Source organism: Anoplophora glabripennis, unplaced genomic scaffold (genome assembly GCF_000390285.2).
Source record: "Anoplophora glabripennis isolate ALB-LARVAE unplaced genomic scaffold, Agla_2.0 scaffold4, whole genome shotgun sequence".
NCBI lineage: Eukaryota > Metazoa > Arthropoda > Insecta > Coleoptera > Cerambycidae > Anoplophora > Anoplophora glabripennis.
Window position 1 is genome coordinate 1,005,697 of NW_019416568.1, and position 14,541 is coordinate 1,020,237.

A 14,541-nucleotide genomic window follows, 5' to 3' on the forward strand; every position below is an offset into this window, starting at 1 on the left:
TTTCAGGTTTCAGATTCGTATATATTTTAGTAAATGAAGACAAAATATAAATAACGACAAATATAAATGAGATCATTACTTAAAACAATTGACAAATTGTTTTATCTTAAAAGCAACACAAATAAGTTCAAAATTACCCATTATGTATAAATCGTGTCAATGATCCAGTCTGTCCTCTTCCTTTTGTAATCTTCAGTCTCATACATTTCTAAAATAATTGAAAAAAATTAAATTCCATAAAGAATCTAAAATAAATTAGCTTACGAATCATAGCGGTCAGCTTAATGCAACAATGGAGGAAATCCTCCATTTCCATCTCCCCTTTTTCGTTAGCGTAGCGCAGCATAAGCATGTTCAAAATTCTATTGTTGACCCGAATCTCAGAGGCCCTTAGGGCTTCCCGCAACTCCGGTCCCGATATCGTACCTGATTGATCCAAATCAAAGTTCCTGAACGTTCCCTAAAATATTTGCTCACAGAACCGTGGTTTGGAAATAAAATCAAGCTTGCATACCCTCCATGTACCGATTTTCTCCCACAGCTGGAAAAACTCATGAAAGTTTAACTTCCCCGACTGATCCGTGTCCATCAGGGCCACCATGCTGCGGCAAACTTCCTTAGAAAACTCCTTTTTCTCTATTAAAAAGAAAATTAATGTCGGTAGGTAATTCGAGGCTTTTGCAAACATACCTTCTTTAAGAAGAAGATCCAATATACGCTTCAGCTCCACCCAACTGATGTTCTCGTCTTCTCCGGCAAAACCTTTATAAACGTGCTTGATTGCAAGATCTGCAGCTTTCGAGTCGATCGTATCTCTCAAAACCTAAGAAAATATTGGTGTAGAGGATGTTTTATATTTTCAGTATCAAAACTTACAGTGCCGTCTTCCTGGCGAATCATCCCAACCTCATCATCTTGTTCTCTAAAAATAAAGTAGTCCGCTGAATTTTGACTCAAAAATGATCATCTCACTTACATGACGGTAAATGGTACATCGGAATAGACTCTAAGAAGGAATTCGCAGTTGGTCCTCGAGTCGTCAGTGAAGGGAATAATGCAATAACTCCCGCTGGACAGCTCCACGTGTCCTGTAACTTGTTTGGCCTTTTCTATTTGACGTTCATAGACGGGTTTCCTGGATCCTAGAAAGTCACGGCTCAATCTGCCCCCGTTTACGATAGAATTTATCACCTAAAAGTCAAAAAGATTTAGGTTGTATGTCAAATAGTCAACTACAATTTGATTGTTGTAACATTCGCTTACACGATATATTGCAAAACCGATAGGAAGCTCCGGGAGTCGATGTATTCTTCTGTTTTTCTGCATTAAACCAATTAATATTACGTGTGTTTTGCTTTTGTCTGGGTCATTAATGTTTACTAAATATTGAGGGTTTCTGTAAAAATCTGAAAAAAAGACAGTGTTCAGTGTTTACCCTAAAATGAATGTGGTTATTAATCGACAGGGTAGAGTGTAACAACGCCATTACAACTAAAAAAACTTGGAAACATTGACGCTATTGGTTATTTTTTCTTCATTTTACGTGAAGACACTTATTATAAGGAAACTATACCAAATCTACATCTTCAATGAGGTTTAAAGTTGATCTAAAACATCTTTCCAATATTTAAAGTATCATAAAGCTTTTACGAATGGTTCTAGGAAAAAAATGTTACCTATTAGTGTATTTTTGTTTGTTTTTATGAGAGGAATCAAATCTAAAGGTTTGTCTTTGAACATTCCCTGTAGATATACTGCTGCAAAGTTACTATGAAAATGTCTACCATCAAATCACAATATTAGAATTTCTGATCTGAGCAAACCTTTATTGTTTGGTAACCCTCCAGACGTAACTTTGGCAACCCAGGCTCCATCTATCATGAAACTTTTCCAACGTCGTACTTCCTCCTGAGCGGTCTTCAGCGAGGCCGGATTTGGATGACAGAACTCTAAGAGCGTGTAGTTTGTGATGAAATCCTTGAACTCCATCCAGAACTCTCCATCATCTTTGACCCTAAGCAATTGTTGCTTGGTATCTTCTGGCACCAACTCCCACCTGTCCGAACTAAAAAAAATGCCAGTGTAGAGATATTTGTTTCTATTCAGGATATTCCCAAGGAAAAAATTAAACATTTACTTGTCACTCCAGTCTCCCGTCCACTCGCATTGCCCCCACGGGTTTCTGATTCTGACTAATTTGAAATCGGCAGTCCCGCTTACATCGTTAATTCTTATTACTCCAGTAATACTGTACGCGTGTCTTGTGTAAAGTCCATTAGATTGCTCACCTTCCACCTCTTTTGAATTCTAAAATATAATTACATGCAAAAGTTTTTGACACGATTTTATTATTTTTGTTAATATTTTCATCAAAATGACAAAGTATACCGCAAGGAAGGACACACACACTTTAAGGGGGTGTTTTTTTGGTAACAATAAGCATAAAATCATCACCTCCGAGATATAGGCCTTCAAATGAAGAGAAAATTTTGTTATTTTTGATATAATATAAAAAATCGCAATGTTTATGCTGCTTATTATAATGTGATGGAATATCCCCTTGAAATTTGTGCACTCTCTCATTTAATTTTCAAGATTTATACCGTTATCCCACAGCCCATATAAGACTGTGTCCTGCAGGACACTTCCATCATTTCAAAAAAATTGTAAATGTGATGTAGTTTCAAAATCTCATCATAAATTTCGGTAAGGCCTCCTGTAAGATCCTGAAGAGCTTCAGAAGTGAAACCACCCTCTATATTTTTATAGGAACCATACAGCCTGAAATTAGTGTTCGATTCACAAAATACAGTTACGGTTATATAGCAATATTTTTGTAAATTAAACTCACTTTGCACAGGCTTTTTCGAGTAATGGCGTCCAAAACTCATCTGGTCGGTTTGATTTCAAATAAATCAACTTGCCTTTGTACGTAGGAAGTCTGTCATCTATAACTATGTCTATCCACCTGCCGTACTGCCAAAATCTACATTTAATTTTAATTAATTAAAGTTTTAAGAATGAATTGTATTTATTAACAATTTTGTGGGGATTGTGAAATACAGGTGTACCGGAATAGGTGTTACAAACTTTAATAGCAGGTAGATCTCATTGAAATATTAAAAAAATTGTTCCTATGTCCAGAAATGCTTATTAAAAGTACTATGCCTCTCAAAACTATGAAGAAACTGTTGTTTTGTATTTCAGGAAAACGCAAAAAAAAACAATTGAATTATTTTTGATATAGATCCATTATTTTTATTGTAAAATTATTGTAATTAAGAAATATGTTTCTGAAGGTAGATGTCAGAGAAACACTTTCCATTCAATCTTTCACTCTTCGAAATAATCATATTGTTTGAAGGTTCCTTTAGACCAGTGCAGGAACATGTGGTCTTTGCATAACGGTGCCCCAGTCCATTTTCTTTATGGTTCACAACATTTAAATTGTACTTATTAGCACTGATGGATCGTGGAGGACCCGTGTAGCATGGCCGTCAAGTGCTCCAGAGCTTAAGCTGCTTTATTTTTATAGGACCCCCTTGAATCACTGGTTTACGCAACAGTTCTTATTGATACATTTCAGCTTCTTGCACATATTCAAATTTAAAATACTCCAAGAATATTCCACAAAGGGCGAGAAAATAAAAAAAATATATAAAAATTAACCCCCACCTTTACGCAAACTACCCTTTACACAAATTTCATCATTGCTATTTTATTACAATCATGTTCAGCAATAAAATTGATTGGTCTGTAACAAAAATTATAACAGTCGGTTATTCTATCGTTCAATAAAGGTAACCATTTCTTGGTAATATATTCGAGAAGCATATGCGTTTCATGTCATAAGTATATCCGTAGGATTTTTTTTTACTATTTGTATGAGTTCTATCTGCTGTTAAAGTTTGTAACACTTGTTGTTACCTGAAATGGAAAATGCCAGCATAGTCTTCGTGAAAACTCTGTCCGGCTGGTACTATCAAATCCATGAGTCTATGGTTCCGCACCACGTCTGCAACTGCTGCCAAGAACCAGCAGTCACCAAGATCCCCCTGATTTATATCAAATCGATCCTTGCCGTCTCTGACTAGTTTGGGGTATTCTACTATTTCCTTTAAATAATGCAATGATGCATTGAAATTAAAATATACCTCCTTAGTATTACACTTCTCAGTATAAAAAAGTCAGTATTCTTTACCTTTGGCCGCAGCCACTTGATGCTATCTCTCATTTTTGTCCAGTTATCGCCCATTTCTATCGTTTCTGGAGAGAACTGGGGGTCTTCGAATAGTGTCTGGCACTGAAGGTGGTAAGCTTTTAGCTGATTGTAGTTTTGTAGAATTCCTCTAGGTTTTAGTCCTGAATTTCTCTCACCTAACTAAATTTCCCAAAAATCTATAAGGATTTTCTTAACAAATAGTATTGGAAAATTGTACGTCAGAGACAATTATCAAGGAGTGATAGGGCTAATGTGTCGATAAAGAAAAGGAAAATGATAAAATCAAACATTTAAATGTTTTAATCTACTCTCATTTAATTCCGACATAGTAAAGGAACCATTTATAATCATTTCGGCATTGTCAATGCTGAGTTGTTAAAATCTGTTTCCGATTTTTTACCTTTATTAAATCAATACCTACTTAAAAGGACTTTGCGACGCTGTGATGAAATAATCGCTTATCAAAACTCTAATGTGAAACGTTAATAGTTAAGTACATATTTGTAATAAGACACGAAATGTTGGTTTAATATATCAGCTTAAACAATCTGTGTATTTACTTTAAAATCAAAGATTAAAAATACGTCGTTTAATCTTGTCGCACGTTTAATATTTTTTATTGAAATTTAAAGCCATAAATAGTATTGTAAGATTAACAAATTAGTAATAAAATAATTTTAAGGGGTTAGTCACTCAGTAGTACATTCCGCAACAATTTTTTTTCAAGAATGATTAGCAGATTGATTGTTTTTATTAGTTGAAATTTTTAAAAAATATGCACGAACAACTATCTAAAATTAAAGCACTCTGTACATCTTTATCTTTTGAAGAAGATTCCAATACGATACAACTACACTGACAAAAGTTGTTTTGTTAAATATACAGGGTGTCTTCTAAAAAACGCTCGGAAGCCGTCATTTATAGTCTGATTTTAAAAAACTAAAAATTATATGAAATGACTCTAAATACACTATAGAGCCTATTGGGGCGTATTTATTATTATTTATTTTTATTTTTTTGAAAAGCGATAGTCAACTCATGTTTTTTTTTATTTATCATTGTGCAGAATCCTATTCTGAATTCAACGATGTACATAAAGTCTACTTTTGAGAAACATGTATTACAGAAAAAGCATGAAAATATTAGTCAGTCCCACATTATTAGCGTCCGGTCGCTTAATTGACAACAAACATATTTTGACTGATCATGTATGCCTGGAAGACAAAAAATAATACAACAAAGCAAGTAAATGTCATTTTAGCGTTCGTGTCCCAGTTTTTTACGCATTTTACTCTTTCTGTGTCATTTACAGTAGGTTATTTATTGAAATACGCTAAACAGTGCAAAATATGAGTGATAATCAATTGACGGACATGATTCAGGTATACTTTCGGTGTAATAAAAATCGTGGTGCAGGAGTCCGCCTTTACAGAGAACTAGTTCCTCACAGAGAAGATCCAGCACCACGTAGATTTGTAAGACTTGAAGAAAATTTGAGAAACTATGGTGCTTTTAAGAAATCAAAGCGAGAGGAACGACAATTTAATGAACATCGAGTTCAATGTTCTTCTAAACGTTGAAGAAAACCCAAGAACTTCCATTTGGGGAATTTCTAACAATAGAGCATCAAAGAGAACTGTACATGCAGTATTGAAAAAGCACAAATTCAAGCCATACATCCGTCAAAAAGTAAAGGCAATAAAGGACGGCTACAATTTGTTTCTTTAGTTGTTTTGTGTTTGTTCTTTGTTTAATGTGTTTTGTGTTTAATTAATGTTACTTCGTGTTGAACTTTGTATGTATTTAATTCAATTGTTTTTCATTTAATTGATATTCATTGTATTGTTTCTTTTCTGTTAACCACAAAATTCTTTTTTGAGTTTTATTTGCTTTGCCATATTATTTTTTGTTTTCCAGACACCTCGATAATCGCGATGCTATGATAGCATTTTGGTGACACTCCCCGTATACTAACATCGTGCCAAGTAATGTCACTACTGCAAATATGGACTACTTTAAATGCCAAAATGATCAAAGGGGCTCCACAGGAGTACTGAGCCCCTACACTTTTTTCCCTATCTTAGAATGTTGAATTTAATATGCCTAATTTTACCCAAACTTATTAATTCCCGAAGTGAAGATCATCCCGATTTGAGGTCTATATACGCCACTGGTTCTGAGCTCATTGTACAATTTGATTTGTGAAAACAGAATTTTAAAATGCGTATTTTAGGCATATAAATTACTTACCATGTAAATTCTCGTAGGATCGAAACCGGTACACGTGTCACTAGAATGCTGGGTGGCAAAAAAATCCCTGGCACTGTTGAAAGCCATTTTTTGTCACAACCTGCCTCGCGAATTTGGGGAAATCAAATAACAACAGTAGTAAATCTATTATTTTGCTTTATCTTATCGGCTTATCAATGGCAAATAAGTATATATTTAAAATAAGTGGTGATAATATTGATTAATTAGTCAGAATTAGACTCAAAAGAGACATATGGTATCAGATAAGCTTGAGCTAATATTTCAAAACAAATCATTCTTTTTTTTACAAACACGGACAGTTTAAGTATCTTTCCGAAGATAAATACGGATCGCCCAAAGATAAAGTTATTAAAAAAAACGCAAAGCGATAAATGAGTAAATATTTATTTTTGGTAATAACTTTGCGAAACACTGGTAACATCTTATAATCTATGAGTAATTTCAAGTAACAACGTCGTAGAAATAACAATTTTAATGTTGCATATGGATACAAAATATATTTAATAATTAATACAAAAATATTACAATTTTTAAAAGTGCAAATAAATTAGTCGTAAAAGTATTAAAATCGTATATTTAAATTGTATATAAGTATATTTTTAAGAATACAAAGTGCACTCTAACCATTCTTCCAGTGAGAAATCGGCAATGTTAGTATTGGCCTCGTCTCTTGCTTTAAAAATATCTGAGAGCAAAACGAAACATAAAATAATAAATTTCCTTTAATTTACAGTTTATTGCAATTATTCAAAAGCCATTAAAGCATCAACACTGTATAAAGGGAGTGTTATAACAAAAAAACTCACCTATCATAGTTTTCAACTTGATGGTACACATCATAAAATCGTCGAAGTTAATTTCTCCCTTTTTATTCCCATACCTATGCATGAGTACATTTAATATCCTATTATTCAACCTGTATCCCGCGGCATTCAAAGCTTCCCTAAGTTCGAATCCACTAAATGTTCCCGATTTATCAGTGTCGTACAAAATCCACGCATTCTAAAACAATAATTAACTTACGGGCTCGAATCGAATAAATTTGATTGAATAAATATACACACCTTCCATTGTCGAAGTGACGTCCACAAGTTTCGAAACTCCTTGTAATTCAGCTTGCCAGAACGATCTATGTCTAGCATAGCGACCATACTACGGCAAATATCCTTTGAGAATCGAGACATTTGCATTTCTGTAATACACATAAAAGTAAGTAACGGCTAGAGGTGGAAAACACACTTCTTCATGCAACTATCATGCACAACGGAATACCTCCCTGGTTAATTATTTAGCATGCTCGCCCTGTTGTGGTCATGCCATGTTAAAGTTTTCAAGCTGTATAATAAAAGTCCATTATATAGTAGTTAAAAATAACAATCATGCGTTAATTTGTTAGTAGAAAAAGGATTAATCCTAGCATGCACTGTTTAATGTCGACACGTACCGGAGAAACTTGTACATAACGGTGTATTTTGTGTTGGTGCTGGTACAATTTCAGCCAAAGGAGTATCCTTACAGAAAGTTCCACAGATGAGATTTAAAAGGGCGGGAACAAAACTGTTAGTGTCGCTTGTTTGGGTCTGTGGAGGCACTTCAGATGGAGGAGCCGCGTTAAGGCTGACAACTGTTTTACAGTTTGGCATATTTTCCTGTTTTTGGTCAAGTTCTAGCTCTGGCAACCAAAATTAAGGAATGCGTTAATATGAGTACCAAAATAACATTTGAAATAAGTTATAATCCAGAAATAAATAAAAATTGGCCAATTATTTATTTAGATCCTGGAAAATATCATTAACCGCTATATAAATAAAACTATGTAGTTTTACAGAAATAACTATTATTATGAAACGACGTTGTTTTAAAATGTACTTGTAACACCGTGTGCCCTTTCTCTTCCTACGCCTATGGAATGTGCGGTTACCTTGGCAACCGCTTTGTGGCTGTCAACAACATGTTTTGTGGTTAACAATTTCGTTGTGAAATAATTATGATTGTTTTAAATATTCAAATTAACGCTGAGAAAACGTTTGGATTATACTGCAAAAATGATATTATAAGGTGTAATAAAAATATTTATTGTAATAAATACTCAGATCGTTTACATTCTTAAGAAAAACCTGTTAGTACTTAAACAGTAACAAAATGCGTTCTTTACCAAAATGGGTTGATAAAATCCAAGATAGTGACAAAATAGGCCAAAGGTAAGTACTAAATTCATGTAAGTATTCGACACCTTAGCATTTTGTTAAAAAAATTTCAGTATCTACGATCTCTGTTTTAACCCAGACGGAAGCCAACTTATTGTGGCAGGAGGCAATCATGTTTTAGTATACGATACTAACGATGGCAGCCTTATCCAGCTCTTAAAAGGGCATAAAGACAAAGTACATTCTGTAAATTATGCGAGAAACGGAGAAAAATTTGCAAGCGGCAGTGCTGACAAAACCGTTATAATATGGTCCAATAAACTAGAAGGCCTGCTGAAGTACAGTCACGGCGATTCTGTTCAGTGTGTTGCTTTCAATCCGTTGTCGCACCAACTAGCTTCTTGTGCTTTGACAGATTTTGCTTTTTGGAGCGCAGAGCAAAAAGCCGTTCAGAAACACAAAACAAACGTTAGAATTAACTCCTGTTCTTGGACGAATGACGGTCAGTATTTGGCACTGGCATTGAATAACGGTGTGATATCCATCAGAAACAAACTAGGGGAAGAAAAAGGGAAAATCGAAAGGCCTAACGGTCCTGCCATATGGGCTCTAAGCTGGAGTACCAATAAAGACGATCAAACAGACACTTTGTGTGTAACTGACTGGAGTAAAACATTGTCCTTTTATACTTTAGGTGGTAAATTAGTGGGGAAAGAACGAAATTTAGGATACGAAGCTTTAAGAGTTAGGTATTTTCCTCAAGGAGATTACATTTTAATAGGGGGGTTAAATAAAACTTGTACGATGTACACAAAAGACGGAATAAAGCTGGGCGTTATAGGGGACCAGCAGAACTCATGGGTATGGTGTTGCGAGGCCCATCCGAACGGAAATTTTGTGGTAACAAATAAAAACCTTTAAATATCTCATAATCCGATACGATTCCTTTGTAGGCTATGGGATGTGAGGACGGAACTATTTCCTATTATCAGCTCGTTTTTAACATGGTTCACGGGCTGTACAAGGAAAGATACGCGTTTAGAGAGAACATGACTGATATTATTATACAACATTTGCTGACCGAGCAAAAAGTCAGAATTAAATGTCGAGACCTCATTAAGAAAATAGCGATATATACTGATCGTCTTGCCGTAAGTATCGTTTTATTCGATTATATGTGGTGTAACTTGTTCTCGCGGTTCTCAGCGACGAAATATAAAAATAACAAAACAAAGGTTCAAAAAAGTGTTTACAACAGAAATTGAGAAAACAAACTTGTGTTTCCAAAGGTTAAAGTTAGCCTCCGCATTAATTTGATCCACATTCAAATCTACACCCTGTATATTTTGTACAGGGTTATACAAAAGTCCCGGTACGGCAGAAAAACTTTCGAAAAAAGCATTTTGGAAAGAAATGTTTCAGACAAAAGTGTAAGGATTGTTCCCGGGCTATCTGATGCTGACCTTGGATTTGACCTTGACCTTCAAGGTCATTTAAAGGTCAAGATACGTTTTTTTAAATGAAAACCCCTATTTTTTATTGCGGATTTGGAAAGAACAGGAAATTTTACGTCCAAACATGGACATTTAACAATGACCTTGCTCTTTCCAAATCCGCAATAAAAAATGGGGGTTCCCATTTAAAAAAACAACTTGACCTTCAAATGACCTTGAAGGTCAGTCAAGGTCAAATCCAAGGTCACCATCAGGTAGCCAGGGAAAAATCCTTACACTTTTGTCTGAAACATTTTTCCCAAAATGCTTTCTTCGAAAGTTTTTCTGCCGCACCGGGACTTTTGGATAACCCTGTATAAACATGTAATGGTTTGCAGGTTCAGTTGCCCGAAAGGGTGGTTATTTACGAACTCTACTCCAAAGACATCAGCGACATGCACTACAGAGCTAAAGAAAAAATTACTCAAAAATTGGACTGTAGCTTGTTAGTCGTTTGTACCGATCATCTTGTAATATGCCGAGAAAAAACACTGCAGAGCATGTTTTTCTCTGGAGAGAAAGAGAAAGAATGGCATTTCGAGAGTCCCATAAGGTACATCAAAAACATTGGAGGGCCTCCTGGGAAGGAAGGACTGCTGCTGGGGCTCAAAAGTGGACAAGTCTGGGAAGTACATTTAGATAACATCCACCCGTTGTTAAAGGTAATACAATTAAAAATAAATCGTATACTTTGACTCTTCCGTTTATATCTTGCAGGTAACTACAAACGAGGGCGTCAGATGTCTGGACTTGAGTCAGAGAAAAGAAAAACTTGCCGTGGTCGACGAGACGGGACTGTGTCAAATATTCAACGCTAAAACGGGCGAACTCTTCTTTCAAGAAACAAACGCGAATAGCGTCGCATTCAACAACCTCTACGAAGACATGCTCGCTTTCAGCGGCAACAATACCTTGTCCATCAAGGTTATGGATTTCCCCGCCCATACTCAGAAACTAAACGGGTTTGTCGTCGGTCTGATGGGTTCGAAAGTGTTTTGTTTGAACGGGTCTAACATGAATACCCTTGAATTGCCACTGAGCGCTCCTATGTACCAGTATATCGATAAAAAAATGTTTAACGAAGCTTATAAAGTGGCTTGTCTGGGTGTGACGCAGGGAGATTGGGAGGAATTGGCGCATTCGGCGCTGGAACATTTGGAATTCGACGTTGCCCGATTGGCTTTCATCAGATTGCAGGACTTCACGTATCTGGAACTGATACACGAACTACTAGAATTACAGCAGAAAGGTAAGTAAACAGGAATGAGGATATCGTCTGTAATTATCTTTTGGTGCATTGTTTATTACTTTTCTGCCAGCCATTCTGGAAAAAAAGATATTTTAAATAGCCCCTTTTCAATTTCAATTATTTGCACTTTTTTAAAGCACTCTGTTTAGTTTGTTAATCCCAGCCTCAATGACCGTGACATTGACTTACATAATATCAATCCACCTGATCTGATATGGCAATAGGGCGTTAGGTGGGTAAAAAACCCAATAGCCAACATTTATTTGGCAAAAAAAGAGTGGTAGAATATGTCACTGCTTCATTTTATTGTTAGTTTTCAAAATATCGATTTACGAGAGGTGTTTGATAGATTGAGGCGATATAAAACAAAAACTAGACGATCTTTTAACAAGGTTCATAGTTCAAACGTAAATATAGAATTTCCCGACTTTTCCAGGTTTTCCGACGTATAAAAAAAAATTCAGGTCACTTGCGCACTAATTGGTGTTTATGCATTACACTTATTTTAGACTGGACACCATAATCTTTTTTAGTACAGTCATTGAAGCTTTTCACTTCCGAATTCTTTGAAACTGAACCAATCGACTTGAAATTTGGCAGATAGTTAGGGAAAAGGTCAATGAACATTAGTGACATAACGTCGATTGACGCTTCCACCCTGTTGGGGGTTGACACCCATTCTTGGAGGTGGAAATTTTTTTCAATTTCTTTCACTTAGGGGTAGTTTTTGCCCCTAAAAAACAAAAAGCGTCAATCGGGCTTATGTCACTTTTGAACTTGAGCCGAAGATGAGCCTTATTCTAAATTTTCATGCAAATCCATCCAGTTTCAAACAATTCGGAGGTTACAGCTGATTTTCAGCTTCAATGATTGTACTATTTTATAACCAAAGAACCTCTTATAAAAGTCTCAAAACCACAAATAGCTTTCTCTTTGAAGAACCCGGAGCCTATTTTCACAAAATTTCCAGTTACAAACATCAATTCCCTAACTTTCATGTTTTTTTATGAAGAATAATGAATTCCCTGACTTTTTCTGGTATTCCCGGTTTTCCAGGCCGCTACAAACGTTGCATAACAACGATCGTTCTGTTGCAGGGGATTACCCTCGAGAGGTAATGATTGGAGACATCAACGCCCACAAAGGCAAACTAAAGGAAGCGGCCAAGATTTACCAGAAGGCGGGCCAGGAGTACAAAGCGTTAACGATGTACACGGACCTGCGCATGTTCGACGAAGCACAGGAATACCTCGGTTCGAACGATAACAGCGACCTGATTCGCAGGAAGGCCGACTGGGCCAAGAACATAAACGAGCACAAGGCAGCCGCCGATATGTACCTGTCCATAGGCGAGATAAAGCCGGCGATAGAGATATACGCCGAGAAAGGATGGACGGACCAGTTAATAGAACTGGGAAGACGCATCGATAAATCGGACAGATCCTCGCTGCTGGCCATAGCGCAGCATTTGAAACGCTTAAACCAATCGTCGGCAGCTGCGGAAATTTACCGGAGGCTGGGGGACTCCGCGGCCGTCCTGCAGCTGCACGTCGAAGCCAAAGAATGGTCTCAAGCTTTCGCGTTGGTGCAAAACCAGCCCCAGTACAACGCCATCGTTTACGTTCCGTACGCGCAGTGGTTAGCGGAGAGCGATAAGTTCGTGCAGGCGCAGAAGGCTTTCCATAAAGCGGGGAAGTCGGAAGAGGCTTTTAAGGTTTTCTTCCAGTTGACCGACAACGCGGTCTCTGAGTGTCGTTTCCACGACGCCGGTTATTATTACTGGATAATGTCGCAGCAGTACCTCGATTTGTCCAGGAACAACAACGACAAACGCGATCAGTATTTGAAACAGTTCGAGGTTAACGAGAAGCTAGCGGAGATATACTACGCCTACAATACCGTACATAAATATTTGGAGGAACCGTTCACGTCCTACATGCCCGAAGCACTCTTTAATATAGCCAGGTTCGTTATGATAGAAAGTTCGCAGTTGGGCACCAAGGGAGTGTCGCAATTCGCCATCCTGTACACCCTGGCGAAACAAGCGAGGAAACTAGGTGCTAACAAATTGGCAAAGCAACTTTTCGATAAGATCCAAACGTTAAGGGTGCCGCATAAATTTCAAGAACAAGTGGAGATAGCCGCCATATCCTCCAGAGCTCGACCCTATAGCGATCCCGAAGAGCTGCTGCCTATGTGTTACCGGTGTTCGACTTATAATTCTCTTGCAGCCGTTTCAAACGATTGCTTTAATTGTGGCCAGAGATTCGTGTACTCGTTTGTGAGCTTCGAACTGCTCCCGTTGGTGGAGTTTCAGTTGGAAGAGGGGATAACCGACGAAGAAGCCGTGAGGTTAATTGAAACTCCCCCTTCGAAGGTAACAGACGAGACTTGGAAGGAGAACGTCTCGGAAAACCAACAAATGCTGCAGTTAACCGACGATTCAGAGGAAGAAAAAGACCCGTTCATGTCGAAGATTATGAAACACGAAGATTCCAACACGTTCTCGCCTATCGTCGTAGGGAAAAAGACGTTACTGTCTTTGGACGGTTCCAGCGTTTTGATTTGCAAATGGAGCCCACCGTTGAGGTATCAGTATTTCAGGAACTTGTTGCCCGATTTGCACGTCACGATATGCGAGTCTTGCTTTAAGTGCTTTCACGTGGACGACTTTGAACTGCAGCTGCTGCAGAATGGGCACTGCCCGTTTTGTCGGACCCCTCCCGATAACGTGGGATTGGACACCGGTGATGAACTTGTTCTATAAACTCTGCTTATTTTAAGAGAAATAAATGTTGATTCGTAATTTGTGTGTTTCATTGAATGTTCCATTTTGATTTTAATTTAAATTTCAGTAACGTGGAAATAGTCGCCATATGCTCCAGACCTTAACCCTATAGCGATCCCGAAGAGTTGCTTTCAGAAAAGTAAATTTTAACTTACATTTTGTTTTATTGAATTTCCCAGTTGAATTTGAGAAATATTAAGAAAAAAATATTAAACCTTTAAACTTAAATTGTCTTAAATTTTTAAAAAACGAATTTTGTAAATCGGATCTCAGATACGTGATCAGTGACCCCGAAAACCCCCGTATATCAAATTTGGCGCGAATCTGTTATTTTTTTAATATTTGATCGGCCATTTTGAATTTTGCAAAAT

General features: G+C 36.9%; 3 protein-coding genes across 8 annotated transcripts in view; 1 reads left to right on the top strand and 2 right to left on the bottom strand.

Annotated features, from left to right (window-relative positions):
- Positions 1-6,593, bottom strand: LOC108917355 (calpain-A). Its single transcript, XM_018723906.2, has 14 exons — positions 6,473-6,593; positions 4,202-4,381; positions 3,928-4,115; positions 2,852-2,986; positions 2,604-2,781; positions 2,138-2,307; positions 1,824-2,065; positions 1,264-1,406; positions 977-1,191; positions 877-922; positions 691-823; positions 515-636; positions 265-460; positions 1-208 (listed from the first exon to the last, which is right to left on the bottom strand). The coding sequence occupies exons 1-14, from the start codon at positions 6,557-6,559 to the stop codon at positions 141-143; spliced, it is 2,103 nt and encodes a 700-aa protein (XP_018579422.1). The 5' UTR covers positions 6,560-6,593; the 3' UTR covers positions 1-140.
- Positions 6,594-6,861: 268 nt separating this feature from the next.
- Positions 6,862-14,541, bottom strand: part of LOC108917426 (calpain-B) — a 39,480-nt gene continuing 31,800 nt past the window's right edge. For 3 of the 6 annotated variants that reach the window (XM_018724001.1, XM_018724000.2, XM_018723999.2), the window contains 4 exons: positions 7,938-8,165; positions 7,558-7,685; positions 7,300-7,495; positions 6,862-7,178 (listed from right to left, as the gene is read on the bottom strand). In XM_018724001.1, coding sequence (XP_018579517.1) covers positions 7,093-7,178; positions 7,300-7,495; positions 7,558-7,685; positions 7,938-8,165 — 638 coding nt within the window. In that variant the 3' untranslated portion in view covers positions 6,862-7,092. The other 3 variants (XM_018724002.2, XM_018724003.2, XM_018724004.2) reach the window with 3 other exon arrangements.
- LOC108917425 (intraflagellar transport protein 122 homolog) lies at positions 8,184-14,157 on the top strand. The gene is made up of 6 exons (XM_018723998.1): positions 8,184-8,694; positions 8,754-9,540; positions 9,594-9,791; positions 10,472-10,795; positions 10,851-11,382; positions 12,480-14,157. Exons 1-6 carry the CDS (start codon positions 8,636-8,638, stop codon positions 14,147-14,149), a joined length of 3,570 nt encoding a protein of 1,189 aa, XP_018579514.1. The 5' UTR covers positions 8,184-8,635; the 3' UTR covers positions 14,150-14,157.